This window comes from Peromyscus leucopus, chromosome 5, assembly GCF_004664715.2.
Source record: "Peromyscus leucopus breed LL Stock chromosome 5, UCI_PerLeu_2.1, whole genome shotgun sequence".
NCBI lineage: Eukaryota > Metazoa > Chordata > Mammalia > Rodentia > Cricetidae > Peromyscus > Peromyscus leucopus.
The window spans coordinates 133361267-133385714 of NC_051067.1; the positions used below are offsets into that span (position 1 = coordinate 133361267).

Below are 24448 nucleotides of genomic sequence, written 5' to 3' on the forward strand. Positions count from 1 at the left end.
TGGTCATTCGTAAATGTAATATTCTGACATATACATTACAGACCCAAAGACCATTAGAATATCCAATATGCTTCCTTATTTTCTTCTACTGACTCCAACAGAAATGATACTGAACAAAGAGCTAAAATATCTACTACATCAAAGATGCAGGGCTACTGATAGCCTAAATCTCATAGAAAATGTGAAATGTGCTTCAATTTAGTGTCACAAGAAAGGACTTTCTTAAGAGGATACTGGTAGTGCAGATGTTAAAACCAACAATGGACAAACAGGACCCCATGAAACTAAAAGGCTTCCATAAACAAAGGATATCATCACTTGAATGAAAAGGCAGCTTCCAAAGTTGGGAGGGGGCCAAGGACTCTACCAGCTCTACCACTCCTGTGCATATTCCCAAAGGAACTACAGAGAGAGCTGCTAATTTGTATTCACTGCTGCTCTATTCACAATAGATAGGAAATGGAAACAACCTAGATGCCCATCAACTGATGAAAAATGAAAATACGGTTTACATATACAATGGAACATTATTTACCTAGAAAAGAAAATGGAAATTTCCAAGTAAATGGATAGAACTAGAAATTACCATTTTGAGGGAGGTAACCTGTAGAGAAATTTCTAAACAGTCTTCTTAAATAAGAAACACAGAGCCAAATAGAGTGTAATAGCCAAAGAGATCAGAGAACTAGTGAAGAGCCAGGACTAAATGTTTTACATTGCTATGGATTTTAGTTTACTGATATGTTTAAACTTAATTTCATTATACTGTGTATATATACATTCTACTCTCGTTTGAGGTATTATGTTTATGTAACTCATTTAGATTGTAATGAATAGTTAAAAAATACAAATTAATAATTAGTCTTCTATTATAGTCAAACTTAGTCATATTAAGTTCTCTAGGTATACATAGATATAATTCAATTAGGTAGGTAATCTTCAAACACTTCAAAGACCTATAAAATATGGCATTTAAAATGTTTTAAAAATTTAGACTTTCTGGATAGTGAGACATGCCTGCTCCTGGCAGCACCGATTTACTTCAGAGAGGAGGATGGACATCAAAGACACTCTATATGAAGTTTACCACCTCCTTGACAAAAATAGCCATTTGGGCAAGAAACTGTTCTTGCCAAGACTGTTTGACAAAATAATGTATCGACTGGACATACCAGGACCCATAAAAAAATGACTACTGAACTTTGCTTGACAAAATGGTCCTTCTTCAGGTTCTGGCTTCGCAGAGGAAAACTGCCAGACATTCTACAGGACACAGAGAAAAGTAACTGCAAGACTCTAGGCCTGTGGGCTAAAGACAGATGCCCCAACTTTACAGAAAAACTTTGGATGACTGTCCAGGTTGCCAGCTATCTCTGTCTACTCTCGCAAGACTCTCGAAAGTCGAAAGTTGCTTGCGTCCTTCTCCAGTTTCTCAGGTAATATATCCTTCTGAGGTCTTTGATGTAGTTAAAGACTAAACAGTTATCATTTCCTTAGTTATGATAAAAGTTAGACATAAAACCTTAAACTGACAAATATAAAATAGATAGGATATCTTCTTTAATTTTGCCAGTGACAGGTATGGATTACCTTCTGAGTTGTTGGGTCAGTGGGATCCACAAAAAATGCCCCTCTTTGCCCCCCAAACATCAATGCTAAGACCCCACTATTGATGAAGACATCACATATTTGAGTCACAGAACATAGAGAAACCAAGCTAGGACCAACAGGGAATCTTCATACCTATTGGCTAGCTTTCACTGTACACTGTAGGAGGGAAAAGTCAATTCTTATTTAATAAGCATGGCCCTGTATACTAAAATATTGACTAAGTGGGCATAATAATATGTCCACTGGTGCAATAGTGGCCCAAATATTATGGGAATAACCAACCACTTTCTGAATGGATTAAAGACAGGTCAGAACTCATACTTGACAGGGTTAACTTGGCACCCACAACCATAACAAGTGCTGGAGGGGGTTGGGAGGTGGATCAAAAACAATGGCTGGCTAAGTCATAGGCACCCTGGGAGAACCTATTATTGTTTTACTAATTACACACAGTATTAAACTGCTACTTTAAGTTATCTTTATATCCATAGATAAGTGCAATTCTCAACCCTCATCAGAAACCTACAACTGCAGATGATAAAGAGACTGAAATAGTCACCTCTAAATGGTTTATCTTAATTACAAACTTCTGCCACCAAGGCTCTAGGATCAACTTGAAAGAGGGGGCAGAAATACTTTTAAAGCTAGAGGGAGTAGCTGATTAAAGTGAAACAGCACCATTATACACATGAACCCTCAGTGGCTGGGAATGCATACACTAGACCTGCACAAGTGAAGCCAGGCAAAATCCCAACATGAATGAGGAAGAGCTCACAAGGTCCTATCCCTATCTCAGAAACTTTTGGCAAATGATGGAATCAGGAGAAAAGACAATTTTCTTTAGAGATAGATAGGCTCTGAAAAGGTAGGTATACTTGCTCCCTCCATGAGATGGCCTACCCCATGCACATACGAGTCAGCACTATTTGAACTGAGTCAAAAGCAGTGCATGAAGTTGAGAGGAAGAATAAGCAGGAACACAGAAGGGGAGAAAACAGGGATGGAGATTTGATCAAGGTACATTATATTCATATACGAAACTCTCAAATACTAAAGAGGCAAGTAATATATGGCTAACAAACCAAAACCTAAGGATCGATGAGTCAATTACCCTGAATTTCTAAACATGATTTTGGTCAATTATGAGCTTAGTAAGAGAAAAGCAATTGCAACATGACATACCACCCCAGCACCACTAAAAATAAATGACTGCTTCTCAAACCCAGAAAACAGCTTTTTTTAAGGCCACACAGGAAAATACTGGAAAGGTGTGCTAATTTTTCAGAAGCAAGTATTACTACATTAAGATTCAAAAGAGTAGTGAAGAACCACAAACACAACGATGGTTTGGAGGATGACACCAATTCTCAAATAACTATTCCTTCAAAACACAACAGTAAGAAAAAAAAAATCAATTGAAAGACTGTAACATTCACTCAAATATAACCTAACTCCTTTATCACTAAGAACAGGTCTAACTACTGAAAAGAATGAACTCAATGAAAAGACTGTGAAACAGAAGGCAACTTGCTTTACCATGGTGTAAACTCAAATGTGACTAGAGACATCGACTTATCTGCCAAGTGGCTTTGAAACATAATCACTCAAATCAGTCTCCAAGACTTTTAAACACTGAGCCACTACTAAATGAGGAGAGCTTTTACGCTTTCAATGGGTTTACTTTCAAAAGTCAATTTATTGTAAAAATACAAAAGTTTGCCCATGTAGTACTGACATTCTCATTGTTTTCCCTATTCAAGAGGACTTTCAGTTAACATTTAGTCATTTCAGGAATAAAATCCCAACACAATAAATCACTAGTTTAAATTAGAACAGTGGTTCTCAAGAATGAAGATTATAGAGCAAAATGTGTCAACGTCTTTAGGGATAGACAAAAATGCAGCAACAATCTCTGACTACCAGAACCTATACTGCAGAATGTAAATCACATATGTAAAGTACTATATATAATAGGGGCCATGGATGTAGCTCACCTACTTGGTGAAGTGTCTGCCTAGCATACATAAAGCCATACAGTCATGTTACCAGCAACATATGTAACAGCTGTGGTAATATGCATACCTGTAAGCCCAGCACTCAAGACAGGATCAGAATTTCAAGGATTCACAGTGAGGTCAAGGTCAGCCTGCACTACCTGAGAGCCCATCTCAAAATACTAAAACAATCAAACAAAAAACAACTATAATGTAAAATAGAGAAAAGATCAAAAATAGGTTTTCTACAATGGAAACAAACACTAATGATCTGGAAAAATGGCACAGCAGTAGAGAACACTGGCTTCCTTTCTAGGGGATCTAGGCTTGATTCCCAGCACCCACATAGCAGCTTATAACCTGTTGTGGGAATTCATTCCTTTCAGCCAACAGCTTTGAGGCAGCAAGCCCCAGGGCATGGCCTTGCCTGCTTACATGACCACTTAAGAGCAGAGAAATAGGGAACTGTGCTCCTATTGGGTGAATGGTTGGTTCCCATCACCTCTCGGCAGAACAGAGGACAACAGCTGGATAAGAAACGATGGCAGTGTCTACTTTGTTCTGTATCGGTGACTATATTATCCTCATTTTATACCTTAATAAATTCTTGAGATCCTTTAACAAACTCTAGTTGGTTCATGTAACAAGTGGAGCCCAACATGGGGCACAAACCCAGGACACTGAGATTAAGAGTCTCATGCTCTATCGACTGAGCTAGCTCAGCTGCAGAGATGGCTCAATGGTTAAGAGCACTGGCTGCTCTTTCAAAGGACATAGATTCAATTCCCAGCACCAACATGGCAACTGACAACTGTCTGTACCTCCAATTCCAGGAGATCCAACACCCTCACACAAACAAATGTCCACATAAAATAAAAAGAAACCAATGAAGATTGTATCAGACCCTTCCTTTATTAAAAACAAAACAAAAATCTAGGGCCACTGTTGTCACAATTCTCTTCCTCCCCATACTGAATTTTTGACTCTTTAGAACCTTTCTTTAGATATATTGCTATCTTAAAATTTAAACTTTCCGCTGGGCGGTGGTGGCCCACGCCTTTAATCCCAGCACTCGGGAGGCAGAGCCTGGTGTATCTCTGTGAGTTCGAGGCCAGCCTGGGCTACCAAGTGAGTCCCAGGAAAGGCGCAAAGCTGCACAGAGAAACCCTGTCTCGAAAAAAAAAAAAAATTTAAACTTTCCATTATGATATTAATAATGTTTAAGTTTTCTACAATGAATAATAAATTTCCTAAGAGCGATCTCTGAAGTCTCCAGAAGGATGATGGGGCCCCACAATAACGATTCTATCGGATTCATAATAATGCCATTGAGCTGATAAACAACATTCAAAGATTGGCTTTGGACTACAAACTGCTCAGGACAAATCCAAGGTGACTAGTTGAGATGGTCCACCATCTTACACTATTCCAGTCAGAACTTCAGATAACCTTTACCCATTACTCTCAACCTGGCTTAAAATGTTACAGTCCTTATAAGACTTAACCATTGTTTTAGGTTTTTACAGGATCCCACAGAGATACCATTGTGCCCTAAACAGCAAGAAGCAATTCTAAGGAAACAACAGACTCCTCTCCCAGCAGGTTTCTTTTCCCTTAGGGTTATAGATAAATTGTCATCTTTTAGGGGTTGGAACAATACAGACTCAGAAATCTCATTTGGAAAAGGATAGATAGGATAGAATAAGATAGATTATTATATCTATTTGTAAATCAAAAAGCAACTATCAGTTTTAGATAATTTGCATTGGCATGGATCCTTGAATGCTGATACAAATGTACAATTATTTTCTATTCTTAAGATAATTTGTATATTGGTAGCAAATTCAAAACTATATTTGTCATATTGTACATATGTTCCTACTTGTTTATTTTTGTACACTGATATAAATGTAAAGTTATTTTTGTCATACTGTATGTTCTACTTCTGTTTAGAATATTTTGTATACTGATGTAAATTAAGGATATTTTTGCCATATTGTACTGTATGTACATTTCTACCTCCGATTAAGGTATTTTTGTATACTGTCACAACTTCAAGGTCATTGTCCTTAAGCTGTACATCTGTTTATAGAGATTGTTTTATGGGGGGCAGTGGTGGCGCACGCCTTTAATCCCAGCACTCGGGAGGCAGAGGCAGGCGGATTTTTGTGAATTCGAGGCCAGCCTGGTCTACAGAGCGAGATCCAGGAAAGGCGCAAAGCTACACAGAGAAACCCTGTCTCGAAAAACCAAAAAAAAAAAAAAAAAAAATTATTTTATAATGTGAAGCTTTAGTCTTTAAGCTATATAGGTCTATAAGTATTACAGATTAATAGTCACCCATGTTTGTCAAACTTATAGACATGTTAGTCAGACTTTCTAGACATGCAGATGTATTCAGATGGATAGGTATAATCTTCAAACACTTCAAAGACCTAGAGAATATAGATGAGACACAATTGCTCCTGGCAGCATCAATCTACTCCCAAGAGGACGATGGGCTTATGGAGTTTGTATTCTCCTTGGCAAAACTGGCTTGTTGGTCAAAGAACTGCCTTTACCTCAACTGCTGACAGTAAGCATGCTGTCCAACCTGGACAGCGGGACACAAGGAAAAGCGACTATTAAACCTTGCCAAGCCAGGGTAGGACATCTTTCAAATTTTCCTGCTTCTGAAAATCGTCAGATATTCTAGGCCTGTAGCCAAAAGTGGATGCCCACTGCTACAGAAAAACCTTGTGTGACTGTCCAGGTAGCCAGATGTCTGTCATCTCTCACATTGTCAGAAGCTGCTTGCATGGACTTCCTGCTCACTCAGAAACTATTTTCCTTCTCAGGTCTTTGATGGGGTTGAAGATTAGATAGCTACAGTATAATCCTCTCCTATCTTAGCTAAGAGCATATCAGGTACAAGATTCAGATTCTTTACTTTGGAGTAATCTCTCTTATTTGCCAGTTATCTATGGTCTGGACATTTAGTATGTGTTTCTTGTGTGGTATTTTTCTTGTTGGTTGTAGTTCCATTTTTGTTTATACTGTATGTTCTACTTCTGTTTAGAATGTTTTGTATACTGATGCAAATTAAGGATATTTTTGCCATATTGCACTATACATTTCTACCGTTCAGCCAATGGCTTTGAGGTTTGCCCGCCTACGTAACCATTTAAGAGCAGAGGAATAGGGGTATGCTTTCTCTTGGGTGGACGAGGCAGGACAGTTGGTACCCATTGCCCCTGGGCAGAATGGAGGACAACAATAGCTGGATAAGCAGGGTCAGCATCTACTTTGTTCTGTATCATTGACTGTATTATCCCCATTTTATATCTTAATAAATTCTTGAGATCCTTTAACAGACTGCCATGGGTTCACATAACAACTGCCATCTTTACATCCAGTTGCAGAGTATCTGACATCCTCTTCTGGCTTCCTCTTCTGTAACACCAGTTATGCAAGTGGTACACAGACATACACACAAGCAGAGGAGAACGGGGGTGAGGGGGTGGGGGAGTGGGGGGGGTGGAGCCTACTATCTTTTAGTAAGAGGTCAGCCAAGAAAAAAGTGAGGCTAGAGTAGCAAAACAGCAGTTTGGGCTATAAACACAAAGAGACAACAGTATAAAGACAAATAAGGGTGACTGAGAGAAGGAACGTTTGGAAAAGGCAAAAGCAGTGGGAGTTGTATCACGGCCTGACAGAACTGCTGAGGACCCTCTTGGATTCTGGCTATGATCAATCTCTTGCTGACCTCATTCTTAACCCAGGCCCCCTACATTCATAGCAAACACCAAGCTGATCCTAAAAGCTAAGCTGGCTAAGCAGGTCTAGTGCTGTGACAAAGTGAGGCACTGAGTGTCCTCACAAGGAAAGGAGCACAACCTGTTCTAAGTGGCCCAAAGGAACATAGCCTGGGATTTCAGGAAAAACAACTCTATTCCTTAATTTGTATTTGTCTAGCCCTTCCTAGCACATTGTTACTGTTGTAGAAAGTAATCATAGCTTCACTTAACATACATACAAATGTCTAGAGACTTACATACAACTAAAACTATATCCTGCATTTAAGTAATATGAACTCAAGAATCCTAACTGAAAAGCAGGAAACATCCATCCCAATGATTATCTACTTATAAGTAAGAACTACATTTGACAGGAGAGGTCACATTGTGGCAACACACCATCATTAATTTAGACATTCATTGGGGAGAAAATAACTGGTAGCTAAGTGATATTTTACTAGGCACACACCTGGAATCCCAGCTGTGGGAGGGCAGCAGGACTGCCCCAAGTGTGAGACCAGCCTGGTCTACACACATGAACTCCAGGAAAACTACCCAGCAAAACTGGCTCAAAAACTATCAACTAATTCATTAATTTAAAATTTAAAAACAAGGTAAATGTAATTCAACCAAACCATTCTTTTAAGCTTGATGGCAAAAGCCTTCCTTACGTGCTGTCTCACTGCCATCCACAAAAAAGCTTAAGTCGTTACTCAAAAATAGAATACACTTATCAAAATATACCTTAAAAACTGAGAAATGAAAACTGCATAATTATTACACTGTGAGGAAAACCACAGATCAAGTAAAAATTAATACAAAAGATTACTAAGCAAAGGGCTTGATCTATTTGCTGAAATCATACCAAAGAAAAACTATTTTCAAACACCAAACAAATATTTGTAAGGAAAGGAACAGCTCGGTGGTAGAGCGACTGCCTAGCATGAGGCCCTACCTGGGTGTCAGTTCCAACACAAAAATTATCTAGAATAATAGGGAATCTATGATATGCAAAAAATCAAAATCCCAAAAGCCAGTAAAGCTTAACAAAAAGAAAACTAAATAATAATGACAATTTAGAACTAGTTCATATAGACACGGGCCAAAAAAGACAAATAAAACTAGTTCATGTGGACAAGAGCCAAATAGCAAACTGAAATCACAAAGGTCTGAATTGAAAAACAAGGTAACTCTTGAACTCTGAATCAAAACCTATACAATAGGAACAAAGAGGCAACGTTTTAAATTTATGTTTCACTAATAAGCAGGAAAGTGGCCTTTTGTGGAGTAAGTAGATCAAGACAAGGCCACCCTAGCCTACTAAAGACCAGGTCTCAAAAAGTAAGTCTGGCCCAAATTTCTTAGTCTACACCGTTATTCTACTTTTTCAAAGCACAATCAACACTGGTATTTAGTGGTCATTTAAGAAAAGATCTCGGCGGGGCGGTGGTGGCGCACGCCTTTAATCCCAGTACTTGGGAGGCAGAGGCAGGCAGATCTCTGTGAGCTCGAGGCCAGCCTGGTCTACAGAGTGAGTTCCAGGAAAGGCACAAAGCTACACAGAGAAACCCTGTCTCGAAAAACCAAAAAAAAAAAAAGAAAAGAAAAGAAAAAAATCTCAGTCAGGCGTGATGGCACACACCTTTAATTCCAGGGCACTGGAATCAGAGGCAAGCGCCTAGGCCAGCCAAGTATACATAGAGACTTTGTCTCAAAAAATTTAAACATGGAGCCGGGTGGTGGTGGCGCACGCCTTTAATCCCAGCACTCGGGAGGCAGAGGCAGGCGGATCTCTGTGAGTTCGAGGCCAGCCTGGGCTACCAAGTGAGTTCCAGGAAAGGCGCAAAAGCTACACAGAGAAACCCTGTCTCGAAAAAACCAAAAAAAAAAAAAAAAAAAAAAAAAAAAAAAATTTAAACATGGGTAGGCATAGTGGTATAAGCCTTCATTCCCAGCCAGGATCTGTAAATTCAAGGCCAGGTTGGTCTACAGTGCAATTTTGAGGACAGCCAGGGCTACATAGAAAAAGTCTCCAAAATCAAACAAAACAAAAGGATGTCTCTTATCATTATATCCAAATATTAATGTTACTACTCATCCCTCAAGGGTCTTTACAATTCAAGCGTCTCCAACAGGCACAACAGCCTGTTATGTATTAATATTCAAAATTATCCTTATAAATCACAAATATTAAATACAAAATGTTTTATGCATCCCCTCCTCATAGCAGGCAAAAATATTCTAACTCTCATATTTTACAAATATTGCTTTTATTGTTACCAGAATAAACTAGTTCTGAGGATAAAACAGGTCAAAACTTTTCAGAACATGCTGTTGTCATACAAATTAAGAATTAAGGCAGCCAGGCTGGAGAGATGGCTCAGAGGTTAAGAGCAGTGGCTGCTTTTCCAGAGGACCTGAGTTCAATTCCCAGCACCGCTCACAACCATCTGTAGTTAGATCTGGTGCCCTCTTCTGGCATGCCTGAACACATGCAGGTAATATTTAAAAAAAAAAAAAAAAAAAAAAAAAAAGAATTAAGCCAGGCGGTGGTGGCGCATGCTTTTAATCCCAGCACAGAGGCAGGCAGATCTCTGTGAGTTCGAGGCCAGGCTGGGCTACAGAGTGAGTTCCAGAAAAGGTGCAAAGCTACACAAAGAAACCCTCTCTCGAAAAACCAAAAAAAAAAAAAATCTAGGCCTATGTTAATTTATCAACAATAAGGATACTTTATCATTTTAAAGTATCCTTTAAATATTGTTTGTGAAAAGAGTGTGTGTGTGTGTGTGTGTGTGTGTGTGTGTGTGTGTGTGTTTGTGTTTGTGTTTGTGTTATGTTAGTCCAGGTACATGCTACACCTTAAGTGTCCTGGTCAATGGACAACTTCCAGGACTTGGTTCTCTCTACCATGAGTTCCCAGGATCAAGTTCACTGTCGGGCTTGTACAGCAAAGTGCTTGGATCTGATGAGCCATCTCAATGTCTCACAAATACATGTAAATAAATTTTATAAATAAATAGGTAGCACCTGAGGTTACTATAAATATACTGACTTGTGTGACTGACTTTCAAGCATACAAGAACTCAAGTTTACTACTGAACCATCCCCAGACAACTTCATGAGTTGAGACATCTTAAAGCTTAAAATAGTTTTATCTACACAACAGTGGCTACAATTATCCAAATTCAGTATATCCAGTGGTCTATGCAGTTGCTAACAGAGACTTCTCTAGTGCAAGACATTAGCCAGATGCCTTTGCCACAGGACATTAAGTTGTCTATTTAAGATACATACAAATTATAATGATGTCTATTAGCATAAGAAGGTGACAGGGATGTCCTTAAAGTTTAAAAATTACAGAATTTACATTCTAGCAAATAATCACTCTCATGTGAAGATTCCTCCTGATGCCAAGTTGAGAACTGGAAACTCTCTAGAGCTGTAGATTACAAATACCCACATTAAACCAGTTTTATTTAAAATTCCATTTTCTATGCTCTGATTCAGAGTAATTCAGGTGTTATAAAGTAAGCTGTTGCAAGCTCTTCTTGTCAGCAGCCAAATTTGGTTACCAATACTCCACACCTGTTGAGTTTTTATTTTTAAACACCCACATCAACTCCCCAAATTTTGGAATGGCAAAATGGATGTGAACAAATGCTTAGTTCCTGTTATATAGCTCTCCTTTACTGAGCTATCCACCTCTTTCCTTTCTACCTCTAGAAAAAGCAGTAAACCTAGCTCTTCAGATATGCCACTATTCAGGAGTGCATGGCAGTTAACCCTAGCTCAGAAGCTGACAGGAAAACTGCCATGAATCAGAGGCCAGCCTAGGCTAAAGTGTAAGACCCCATCTTAAAAACAAAATCCATTCAGGATACGAAGAACAGGACTAAGAATCTGAAGTCAGTAAAGAGCTCTTAAACCTCAGAGTGGCATGAGCTGTGCAATACCTTTCTTAATTAGGTTACTCTAGTTCTTGTACGGGAAATAACTATGTGGCAAAAAGGAAAAACCAATACTCAGGGTCTCTTATAGAATCACCATAGAAGGTGGCAGTGAGCACAAAAACCATCCTAGTCTAGGTAATAGGAAGTACAATCTGAGGGCAGAAATCCAGAAGCCCTTAAAAGAGACAGGGCATATAAACCTGAAACACCAGGCTCTGGAATGATTGGGAATTAGTGTCACACCACTTGTTCCAGTGTCTCAAAGTCACCTGTTCAGTGTCATCTTCACTGTTTCATCAAACTGATACCCCAAAACCACACTGCATGCACACGCTAGTAGAGTTATGTTTTCAGCAAATAGAACAATCATGACTTTCCTGTAACTTATAGAGAAGCCCTAGGAATGTTACACCAGAATTTTTTTAGCCACAGCTATTTTTTTAAATCCAGCTAAGTAGAAATTAGGTCAATTAAGACCATCTTAAACAGTCAAAGTGGACCACCCAAATGTATTATAAAATAGAAATGCAATAACAATAACTCAACAGCGATTTCACTCAAAAGCAAACCAGAAATGTAAAAATAACAGCATGACAGAAAGCTCTAAAACAAATGACTTGTTATAATTATTAAAAATCACAAGCACACATCATTAGACCATGTGGGAGGCCTGGGTGTTTTCTAAAATTAAAGGAAAAAGTCCCAAAGTTGAATTATATTGGGACATTAAGATTGAGGATTGCTGATACGCTCCAGTACTTCAAAGGTGGAGGCAGGAGGACCAGGAATTCAAGGCAAGCATGGGCCACTGTCTCAAAAAGATAAAAAAAAAAAAAAAAAAAAAAAAAGGCATTAGGCAGGGGCTGATGAGAAGGCTCAGAGGGTACAGGAGCTTGTTGCCAAGCCTGGCCTAGTTTGATCCCCAGGCACCACATGATAGGAAAGAAAGAACTTCTGACCTCCACATATACCACATATACATAAATATGTAGTTTAAAAAAAAAAAGCATCCAGCATGCTAAGGCAGGAGGATCAAGACTGGGTAAGGATACTACAATGAAACCCTGTGTTAACAAAAACAAAACAATAAAGAAAAGACTAGATTGCTTATCTTTCAACCTTACTGTTAATGACAAAATATTTCCTGTTTATACCCGCCTAAGACAATTCAATAAATATAGTTCTATTTTATTATAAAACATGATTTTTTAAAGGAAACTTGTTTTCATTAAACCAAAATTACCCATTAATCAAATGATTAAAATTCAAATAGTAGTACATTAAATTCTCACTTTGTAAAAACAAATAGAAGCCGGGTGGTAGTGGCACACACCTTTAATACTAACACTCGGGAAGCAGAGATCTGTCTAGATCTCTGTGAGTTCCAAGCCACCCTGGACTACATGAGATTGATTGGGTCTAGGAGAAGAACCAGACAGTGGTGGCACACACCTTTAATCCCAGCACTTAAGATCTGTGCCTTTGCTTGGGAGGCACACACACCTTTAATCCAAGGAAGTGATAGCTGGACAGAGAAAGATACACTAAGGCGTGAGGAGACAGGAATTAAGAGGCTTTTTCAGGCTGAGGAGTTGGTAAGAGGTGGTGACTCTGGTTGTTCCTTTGTCTCTCTTTGATCTTCAGGCAAGTTTTACTTGATACACAATATATCACCACAATGACTTAAAGATGAAACATCTTCTAAAATAGAAAGCACTAGCATAGAACAACTTGGCCTAGAGCTATACATGTGTACTGTACTATAATGCCCACAGTCCTAACTTAGCTATTACAAATTAGTTTGGTAAAAACTAACCACTGAGGCAAGCTGAATGAAGTTTCCCTCTTTGTAAAATTGTGAAAATACAGATACTATTTGTGCTACTTTCTAGTGTCAACATGAGGGTAAAGTATATCTCAGTGGTTGTTCCCACTGTTAATTCAAAACCCTGTTTAAGATGTACCTCTATGAATGAGAACAAGTCCACACTAAATATTATCTATTATTTTAAAAAAAGATGTTAAATTTTATCTAGAAAATTTAAATTATTTCTAATGATCAGATTGAGTAATTCTTCAATATGTTAAGTGTTACACAAAAATGTTCAGTATCTCTTAAGATTTGGGGTGTCTCTTTAGACTACCAGTTAAACATGCATCAGTCAAAAGGCTTTTCAACATTTTGACAAGATTTCAGATTTTCTGATGAGGCATGCTCAACATACAGAGTGAATATATTACAAGAACATTTCTAGAACTGATGGGATAAAACACATCATATACCTAGAAACTTCAAATCCTCAGAAGCAATACTGACTCTCCAAAACATGCAGTTTTCTTTTCTATTAAAAACAATTTCCAACTGTAAGTAACAAAATACGTAATTTTACTAAATTCACACAAATTCAGGAACCAATACATACTCAACTGAGACCTCACTCACAAAAATATATATATATACACGCGTGTGTGTGTGTGTGTGTGTGTGTGTGTGTGTGTGTGTGTGTGCTTTTTCACACTACTTCGTGGAGGATAGGAAAGAATATCCCAAGACTGAAGTTCTGTGAAGTTTCATGGAATCTCTACAAAGACATAACACTCTAAATTATTTGTACCATCACATTTCTTTTTTAAATTATTTAATACTCTAAGAATCCTCAAGGCTTGCTTTTCTCTTGTTTTTGAACACAATGAATATAAAATTGTTCTTTTTCTCTCTGATCTAAAACTGTGGTTCACTCCTCTAATCCCCAAACTCAAGAGCCAGAGGCAGTAGGGTAATCAATAGTATGACCAAAAGAAAAGAGTTTACATTACATACACAAGTATAATGGACTGCAAAGACAAACTCTGAATATCAGAATGATTTTTTATGAGAGGCAGATGGGTCTCTGTGGGTTTGGGGCCAGCCTGGTCTACATATCAAATTCCAACCTAGCCAGTTCTACAGTGAGACCTTTTGACCCTCTCAAAGAACCAAAATCTTCGGTGGTGGCACACGCCTTTAATCCCAGCACTCGGGAGGCAGAGCCAGGCGGATCTCTGTGAGTTCAAGGCCAGCCTAGGCTACCAAGTGAGCTCCAGGAAAGGCACAAAGCTACACCGAGAAACCCTGTCTCGAAAAACCAAAAAAAAAAAAAAAAAAAAAAAGAACCAAAATCTTAAAAGGGGGGGGGATTATTTTATGGTAAGTTTCACTCCTGGTATAGAGGACTAAGAAAGAATGGAGTTATGGTTATCTGCTATGCTCCAGAAGATGGAAGTGACGGAAGTGAATTACAAAGTGAGGTATAAATTAGCAAATGACTAGAGATTAAAATGACTAACAAAATACTTGCAAATGGAACTATTAATCAACAAGAATATAAATCAAAAAGAAACAAAAGCCAAGTACTTATGAGTTCATTTATGAAGGTGAATGAAAATCAAAGTGAAGAAAACAAATACAGAAAAGGCAAGCAACTCAACCACCACTAGGCCTAAGTGTCAAGTCAAAACCCCAAACTCTTAAGGAATACTTCCAGGCAAAGGATCATATCAGAGCTTGACTTCTAAGACTATCAGACAACTCTTGGCACATGATGTATGTCCAACATTTGTTGAATGAATAAGGAAGAGAATTTGGTGAGGATTATTTCAACTCTAAAGTAACTTACTGCCTCAGTATAGATAAAATCATTTATAGACATTTTCTTGAGTGTGTAAAATTAATTTTTTAATGGATTTTGGAATGGATGCCTCATTGGGTCCAGTTGCTACAAAAACTTGAAAGTCTATCAAATCTAGTACCATATACTTTTGTGTCAATTATCAAAATGGTTCAAAATAAAGCACACTAAAAGTACAATGTATAACATGTATAACGAACACTGAAGAGTGATTGATCAATAGTATTACCCTAGAATATATGAAATACTACAGAAAAGTAACCCATGAAACTGACAATCATTTTGGTACCCAAGATTTTCTAACACTTGCTAACCTGCTACTCTTACAAACACGTAGTTTATCTGCATAAGCAGAACAAAGCTACAGCCATATTCCACACAACTCCCTTCCTCCCATCCAATTACTCTATCCCAAAGTAATCTTCTGACCATTAATAATTCCTCAACCCAGTAATTATGTAGAGGCCAATGTTTCTCAATACATGATCACAATGAGTGCAGCTGATTCTACCCTAAGAGGCAAAAAGTAAACAGTAAAACAGAAGATGCAAAATATTTTCTGAAAGTGATTAAAGGCATGAAGAACTAATCATAAACAAAAACAGAAAGCCCATGATATTCTACTGTGGAGCTCCTCCAGTTTTCAATTAATACTGGTCTAAATTATATCTACTTAAGTAATATGAGGTCTTTTTGTGAAAGAAAAATATACGGCTTTTAATTACCTTAGTGAAATTATTTTATCCCACAATGTAGACTTTAGAAGCAAATGGTTACATTTATAAACTGTGAGCAAAGTCACTCTGCAAATGTACTTATTCCCAGTACCCACTACAGTTTGAGCAGGTAACAAGAAGGTATCAGCACTGTAAAAAAGAAATAAGGCTAACTTAATCATCCTCAGCTGAATAGTTCATTGAAGTCAGCCTCACTACATGAGGCCCTATCTCAAAAAGCAAAATAAAAACTTTAAAAAAGGACTATCTTTAAAGTTGAGTGTTTCAATTAAACATTAACAGGACCCTAGGGGGGAAAAAAACAGGACATAAAATTTTAAATGGTTACAACAAAAACTAATTTCCCGAATCACAAAAAGCTTTTTGAATAGTGGTAGCTATCTTGATAAACTTCCTCTTTAAACGTATAATTCATAATTACAATAAAAACTTGAACACCTTAGGGAAATAATTTGAAGTACCAATGACTTCAAACTACACCAAAGTCCTTAAGAACTCAAAGTTCCTTTCTTAGAAAACTGTCCAGGGACACTGCTATCATTAGTAAACATTTAGAGGACTGTATTTGTAGATGAACTCTTTATCATCAAACACTGCAGTCTACGCTTAAGCCAACACCATTTCCCCACAGTGACTGCTGAATTTAAAAACGGATCCAAACTTGATAACATCAGCACATAGTGCCTTCCTTAAGCTGGACATGCTGAATGCACGGTTTCGTTAACTCTCAAAGCACACACATGACAGTTCAGGCCAGAAAGCTACTCACCACCTTCTCTTTCTCTAACTCTTTGAGCGTGCACATTTTTGGCCTTATTGTGACCTGTGCTGTCACTGTATTTGTTTTCAGGACTATCAGATCTCCGCAACATTTTATTTGGTGGTGAAGGATCTGCGGCGTCTCGCATCTTTTCATGTCTGTGATCACCACTACTGGGGTGACTCTTTGACGAATACTTAAGTGCCTGTAAAACATCACCCCCCCAAAAGAAGAGAAAAAGTTGAAACTTTAAACTCAACTACTATTTAAATTACAATTTTTGATGTGTTAACTTCACTTACATCAAAACTCGTTTATTTTCATTTTCAATACTTCCCTTATTCACAGAGAAAATCTAAATGCTCAAGAGTTACAGTGCAACTCCTGATAACAAATCTAACCACAAAAAACAAAAAGGAGGGGAAAAAAATCCTATTATGTAAACTTTAAAAAACAAGTATCTTGGCACACTTTGAAACTAAAGTCACTTTTTGAAAGCTTAAACTAGAATCCATTTATACTCTTCAACTAATGCATCCAGGCACATCTATAAATAAGCATATTTTTAAGACCATAGTTTAAAAAAAGACAACAGTTTTTCCATTTCTTTGATTCAAATAAAGCACCAACCCTAATTTACAAGCTCTTTTGGGGATAAAACTCTTAAGCTGTAATATTTGCCAAAACAAACTGATACATGAGCAATGCTTCTAAGAAGGCATAATTCTAAATGCCCTTAAAATAATGGTTGTACTCTGCAGGTGTCTTAAGATGAACACAATGTATCAGTCCTTCAGGAGGAGTAGTCACATGGGGGAGGGGTCAATAATGTTTGACACATGCAAATAGGGAAGCGCCTATACAGTAACCCAAGTATCAGGTTAGAAACTTGCTGGCTCTCTTGCCAGGCGGGTGGCTCCCACGTGTAATCCAGCACTCAGAAGACTGAGAGAGAAGTAAAATTGGAAGCCAGCCTGGCCCACAGAACCTTGAGAGATAGACCTGCTCCTATTTGCTTCTGTTGTCATTAGTTACTGTCCCGAGGACACGCCAGCAAATGGTTAAAACTTTACATGCGAAAGCTTCAGTAACAATAGACACCCAGGGTCATTTCTACTAGCATGAAGTACCCAAGTCACAGAAGGTTTAAATTAACTCAAGCAAAAACAAAACCTTTCCCTTGAAAGGGAAAATTTTAAAACAAAAAAATAAACAAAACAGCAAGGGTAGAGTTTACAACTGTAACTCACTTCGGTACTTCTTCCTTTCATCTACATTTAAAACCTTCACATGTATCTTTTGGCTCCCCAATCCAAGCAAGTAAATGTGCCTCCGAAGTCACCTATCACTACACCCCAGCGATTTCTTCTCGCTCAAAACAAACCAGGTCTTCCTGGTTGCGAATAATTTTCCCTTTGAAAAGAGAAGAAGAAAGAAAGAAAAACCCTGAACTTCCTCTAGCCACCTCTCACGGTAAGTCCCTAGCCGTGTTTGGAGAGTGCTAATGGAACCCAATACCGAATTTTAAGCGGCCCACTCGTGCTACTTTCGGATCTGTTGCACCGAAGGGCCTGTAGCGACTTCTGAAGCCTGCGCTCGAGTAGCAGTCCCTCCCTTCCCCCTCCGACCCCTTCCAATCCCTCGACCCCGGGATCGGCTGGTACCTGGAAAGGCTGCGAGTCCCCTCTCCGGTCGTGACAGCTGAAAAACAGTAAGAAGGACCGTGGCATGAGACATCGCGGGAAAGGAAGAAAGAGGGTGTCCCCCCCGACACACACACACACCCCGACCGCCCCTCCCCGCCGGCCGCCGACCAGACGTACCGGAGCGGATTCGCGCCGCGGACAATCCCCGGGCTCAGAGGCCCAGGCCGGTACCCGGTCCGCAGCCGCAGACCGCTCGCAGGCGCCCGCCAGACCCACCTCGGCTGCCGGCCCGTGCGCCCGCCCCGGCCCGCCGCCTCCTCCGCCCGATCCCGATCGGGGTTAACAACAAAAATGGCGGCGCGGCCAGCTCCCGATAAGGACGCCCGCCCGCCCGCCCGCTCGCCCGCCCGCCCTCCGCCGCGGCCCGGCCCGGCCCGAAACGAAAAGACGATTTACCCATCACTGAGTCTCTGCTGTTTCCTCGCATACATTACCATCAATGCCCGGCTGTGTGTGTGTGTCGGGGAGGGGGGGAGAGCGGCCGCGAGGCGGGCGGGCGCGCGCGCGCGCGGGCGGCGGGCGGGCAGCGGGCAGCCCCGGCACCAGGACTCGGCGCGCCCTCGGCGGCTCGCGGCACCTCCCCGTTACTGGCGCCGGCGCCCCCGGGCCATGTCCCTCCGTCACCACCGCTTAGGGTCGGGCCTGGGCAGCGGCGCCAACTACACGGCGGCAGCGCGAGCCGGGGGGAGGGGGGCGAGAGGCCGTGTTCGGGTCCCCGCGGAGAGCGAGCGCCTCCAGCACCTTCCCCTCCTCCTCCTCCTGCTGCTGCTGCTCTGCCGCCGCCGCCGCCGCCTCCTGCCCTCCTCCCCCCCGCCGCCGCCGCCGCCGCCGGGTCCTGATCGCCGCCTCCTGCCGCTGCCGCTGCTACCACCGCCTCCGCCGCCGCCGCCGCCGCCGTTCCAGCAACTACATCCGGGCAACTCGGACGCGGCCGCCTTCGGAAAAGCTCGGCAGTTTCCGCCACACACACTCACACACACACACCCCTCCTCCCCACCCCGCGCGGCTTGAGAACGCCGCCTTCGGCAAACCTCGGCTTGCTCCCGCCCTCCTCCTCTTCCTCTGAGGCCTGGGCTCGTCGCCCCGCGACCCGTCAAGCCCTTTCCGGTTGCTGCTTTCCTCGCTCTCGGATCTGGCCACTCCCGTTCCACCTTAGGGGTAGTCGTGCTCGGGGGCCTGCGAGAGGCGGGCCCCGGGGCCTCCGGGCTGCGCGGGGTGGGAGCCGCCTGCGGGAGGAGCACCGTGGGGCGCGAGGGACGCCATCGCGGACTAAATGCGGAGCGGCGGCAGCTGCGCGTGCGCCCAGAGGCGCAACGGCGGCGGGGGCGGGGTGCCCTCCGCGAGTCGGCCGCGGCCCCCGCCCTCCGGGCTCCGCGTGGGGGTCGGAAAGCCCCTAATTGGGCGGCCCGGACGGTTGCCGCGGAGCCCTGGCGGGCCGCGGCGGAAGTCGACCTCGGCGGCCCGCTGCAACCCGGAACCGCGGCCGGGTGCAGCCGCTCGCCCGGCGCGGGGGGCGCACGCACGGCGAGGGCGCAGGCCTCGGCGCTGGAGACGTAAGTGCCCGGGCCGCGAGGCGGAACGGACCGAGCCTTGCCGCCGCCGCCGCTTCGCCTTCCCCTCCTCGTTCTTCCTCTCCCTGGCAGGGCATTCCCCGGAGGGTGCGGGCGGAAAGAGAGCGTGCGGACTGCTAAGTGAAGTGGCTGTGAATGACTTGGGGTACGCGGGGAGGAAGAATATCAGCGACGACCCTTTCTTGGTGAGAGTCGACTGGTTGGTTGGTCGCCTGATCATGGATTTGACAAGAAAGGATTGTGGTAGCAGAAGAGAACAAGATGCACATCAGAAAGAAAATGATAATAATAATAATAACCCTTCAAGAAACGAAAAAAAGCACCGAGAAGATAATTTGATATCCAACAAGTTACAGCAGTGTCAAGTGTAATAAGTGTAACATAGGAAGAGACCATGAACTCACAACTGGAAAAAAAATTTTTTAAATAATGATATTGTGGGCTTGTCAGATCCACGGGTCAAATGTTAAGATTATTATGAGAACCAGTAAAAGCCTGCTTAGTGCCCACAGAAGCTCTCAGTAACTAAGAAAAAAGGTCGGTGCCTGAAATGAAAAGGGAGAAGGAATAGGGGAGGGCTAGAGGGAGAGATCATTTCTAACATTTTGTCGCAAAAATGAAACACAAGAAGCAATTGAAATGCTCGAGTGTTCGTAGTCAGTCCCAAACACTAAGAAGATGACAAAGATATTACATGTCCTGCACAGAAATCCTGAAGACTTTCTTCAATAGACAGGGTTTCTCTGTGTAGCCCCGGCTGTCCTGGAACTCGCTCTGTAGACCAGGCTGGCCTCAAACTCAGAGATCCGACTACCTCTGCCTCCCAAGAGCTGGGATTAAAGGCGTTCACCTCCACCGCCTGGCTGATATCCTTAGCCCTTGTTCCCCTTTGATGGAACTGTGGGAGGAAATGTTGCAGATGTACCACTGATACTCATTATTTTGTATTTGCGAATTTAGTTATGCAATAAAATTCATTTGTCGCCCCCACATCTGTATCCACCCAAGGTACATAGATCTGGGCATGTTAATGTGCCTGACAGCTGTTCTCTGCCGGGATTGAATGCTACCTTGCCTCTCAATATGAGTTGATCTCTCATACTGAAAACAACTGCATTCACACTATATATGTAATGCCATGGTTTTCACAATTCTTGGGCTTTTGTCTTGGTGATTTTGTTATTTAAATGTCCCCCAGGGCTGGACGCTGCCTGGTATTTCTAAACGCAATAAGGTCTGTTAAGTCTTAGAGAAAAAAGATTCGTTTAGTTAGATTAGTTTCCTTCAGGCTTACTACTAGTGATTTTTGGCTATGAGTGTCCTGTAAATAATGTTTATAATAATTATTTTCAAGAACATCTCTTTAAAAAAACACATAAAATTACCTTATGTATTGACCAGTTAGTTGATGAAAACAGAACCAGAAGCTTACAGGACTTAACCTTGTTATTCAAGGGCAGTCAGTGTTCCTGGTTACTTTAACAACTGCTACAAATAACAAAGGTCCCATGTGTTTACTAATAAACAAGTATTATATTCATTTTTTAAAATCCATTGCTTGTAGCTGGAGATATATAAGGCTCGGTGGTTAAGAGCACTAGCTGTTCTTCCAGAGGGCCTGAGCTCTGTTCCTAACACCTGTAAAAATAGATAAGTAGGCCGGGCGGTGGTGGCACACGCCTTTAATCCCAGCACTCGGGAGGCAGAGCCAGGCAGATTTCTGTGAGTTCGAGGCCAGCCTGGGCTACAGAGTGAGTTCCAGGAAAGGTGCAAAGCTACACAGAGAAACCCTGTCTCAAAAAACCAAAAAAAAAAAAAAAAAAAAGTAAATAATTGGTTGCCTAGCTTAAATGAGTGCTTAGACAGAATCTAAAATGCTCTCAGTCCTTTCCTCCTTAGCTGCTCACGGTACAGTTCTGGCTCATTCACTACAGTGTCTACCTTCGACAGAACAGCTGAACTTGGCTGGAAAAAAATCAGCCAGCCATGCTAAGGATGAAGTTATTTTCCTGACTGCCAAGGTGCACACGAGCAAATCCCTAGGGCTATTAGTGTATGTATCCTGCCTCTTAACCAGCTGTGGTAACATCTTTCTTCTAAACATACCAATACTTTTTCAAAGGCAATTATCTTGCTTCTTACCCCAACAACAGAAATTAGGAAGCAGTAAAAATTTCTGCCTACTCCTAAACTACCAGCTTTTCCACATCTGAATACAACACAACACTCTGGTAACTGTAATCTGTCCTATGGAAAAACAAACTTGCCACTTACACATAATTGTCTGATTTATATTACCCCTTGAGTTGGATCACTTAAGTCAACTTAAAATGTCCTATACTAACTACCATCTGTGGAAGAGGTGGGGTATTGATTTGCATTTCCCTCTAAAAGCAGTGGTTCTTAACCTTCCTCATGCTGTGACCCTTGCAGTGTGGTGACCCCAACCATAAAACTATTTTCATTGCTACTTCATAACTAATTTTGCCACTGTTATGAATCCTAATGTGAAACCTGTGTTTTCCGATGGTCTTAGGCCACCCCTATGAAAGGGTCATTTGACTCCCAAAGTAGCCGAGACTCACAGATTGAAAAACAATGCTCTAAAGACTATTTTATTAACTTTTGGTTTTTTGGTTGGTTGGGGTTTTTTGGTTGGTTGGTTGGTTGGCTGTTTGTCTGAAATCCTTTACTGGACTCCTTCACATATGTTTTCCATTTCTCTCTTAGACCCTCACCTCTGGATACTGCTCCAGATGGTCAGTTCTCTCTCTCTCTCTCTCTCTCTCTCTCTCTCTCTCTCTCTCTCTCTCTCTCTCTCTCTCTCTCTCCCTCTCCCCCTCTCCCTCTCCCTCTCCCTCTCCCCCCTCCCTCCCCCAGAGAATCCATATCTCCCATAGAATGGTAAGTCCATTCTTCTAGTTCAGGCTAAAACTTTGGAGTCATCTTTGATTCTTTCATATGTCAGTTCCATTAGCAAATTCTACCAACAGTAACATCCAAATACGTTCCACATGGGATTTCTGTTTGCAACCACCATCACCTTACCACTGGACCATGAGAATGTTCTCTTATTTCCTTATTTCTTTTGCATGCCCACAGGATCTAATTCCTTCCACACAGTAATCAAAGTGATCCTTTTAAAGATTAATATCCTGTAATCTCAGCACTTAGACTATGGCAGGAGGATCACAAATATATGACTAGTCTGGGTAACATGGCAAATTCTTGGACCAACCAGAACTTCATAATGAGACCTTGTCTCAAAAAAAAAAAAAAAAAAAAAGACAACTTTGTACCATTCCTAGCCTAACACACACCAGTGGGTGTTTATCTCAGAAATTAACACTTCATAATGCACAAATGCTATGTAAACTGCCCCATCTGTGCTGCCTCTGGCTTGTCATCTGATTTGTTTTGTTTTTTCACTTGCTGATTCATTTTCCTTCACACTGTTCCCTCTACTTCTTCAATGTATCAAGTACATCTCTGCCTCAGGACATTTACACTGGTGCCTACCCTTTAGCTCTTATTAGCCCCCTGTGGTCTTTGATGATCTTTTCTGAGAAAATCCTTACATCATTACACTTCTTCAATCCTAAAGCCTGGAGTGCCCCAGGATTCATTTCCTACAACCGAAACTTTTCTATTTTTACACCATTTGCTGTACAATGTATATTATTGTTTTACACTAAAATGAAAGCTACCTGTTACATATTTGTTGAGTGAAAAGTGATTTGTTGTTGTTGTTTTGGTTTTTCAAGACAGGATTTCTCTGTGTAGCTTTAGAGCCTGTCCTGGAACTTGTTCTGTAGACCAGGCTGGCTTTGAACTCACAGAGATCCACCTGCCTCAGTCTCCCGAGTACTGGGATTAAAGGCATGAGCCACCACTGCCCAGCTGAGTGAAAAGTGATATTATTAGAAAAAGAAAGTAGCAAAATGTTGGAATTCTCAAGAGGAAGTTTTCTAAGTCTTTTGCATTTTTTTAAAAGAACAATAGAGAACTGGGTGTGGTGGCCCACACTTGTAATCCCAGTACTAGAGAATTGGAGGTTAAGGTAATCTTAGGCTAGATAGCAAGTTGGAGCCAGCCTATGCTGCATAAAGACCCTCCCCCACCCCCCAAAACAATTACTAAGCCAGTATTGCCCTTAGAAGTAAGACAGTGAGAAGATGGGTTATTACTAACAGGTAAAAATTGTATTGCAGCAGGTTATGTTAGAAATCACACATCAGTTTTCATACATGGCACATTTTAAGTTGACTATTTGCATCACTCAACCTGAGATGAAAAGTTAAAGAGTGAAGCTGGTTGGAGCTGCACACGCTTTTAATCCCAACACTGAGAGGCAAAGGCAGTCAGATCTCCGAGTTTGTGGCCAGCTTGGACTACATAATGAAACTCTGTCTCAAAATAAAGTTCAAGAGTGAACAAAGACCCTGTGATGATTAATCTTGTCCACTCGAGGGGAGTTAGAATCACTGTGGAAACCCAGCTCTGGGTGCATGTGTGATGGTGTTTTCAGAAAAGGAAGTTCTATCCTGGCCATGGGGCATACCACCCTATGAGCTGGAGTCCCAGATTGAATAACTGAGGAAGCAGCCAGCAATCAGCGTCTCTCTCTCTCTCTGCTTCCTTCCTGCAGGTGCACTGCGGTTGATGCTCCTAGGTC

At 41.4% G+C, this 24448-nt stretch overlaps 1 protein-coding gene across 8 annotated transcripts in view; it reads right to left on the reverse strand.

Moving 5' to 3' along the window:
- Positions 1 to 19470, reverse strand: part of Wac (WW domain containing adaptor with coiled-coil) — a 70829-nt gene extending 51359 nt beyond the window's left edge. For 2 of the 8 annotated variants that reach the window (XM_028873187.2, XM_028873154.2), the window contains exons 1-3: positions 18599 to 18985; positions 18161 to 18197; positions 16506 to 16701 (exon numbers count right to left, since the gene is read on the reverse strand). In XM_028873187.2, coding sequence (XP_028729020.1) covers positions 16506 to 16701; positions 18161 to 18197; positions 18599 to 18639 — 274 coding nt within the window. In that variant the 5' untranslated portion in view covers positions 18640 to 18985. Of the gene's footprint in view, positions 1 to 16505; positions 16720 to 17746; positions 17834 to 18160; positions 18198 to 18319; positions 18349 to 18598; positions 18986 to 19233 lie in introns of those variants that run through there. The other 6 variants (XM_028873162.2, XM_028873146.2, XM_028873136.2 and 3 more) reach the window with 6 other exon arrangements.
- Positions 19471 to 24448: the final 4978 nt, after the last annotated feature.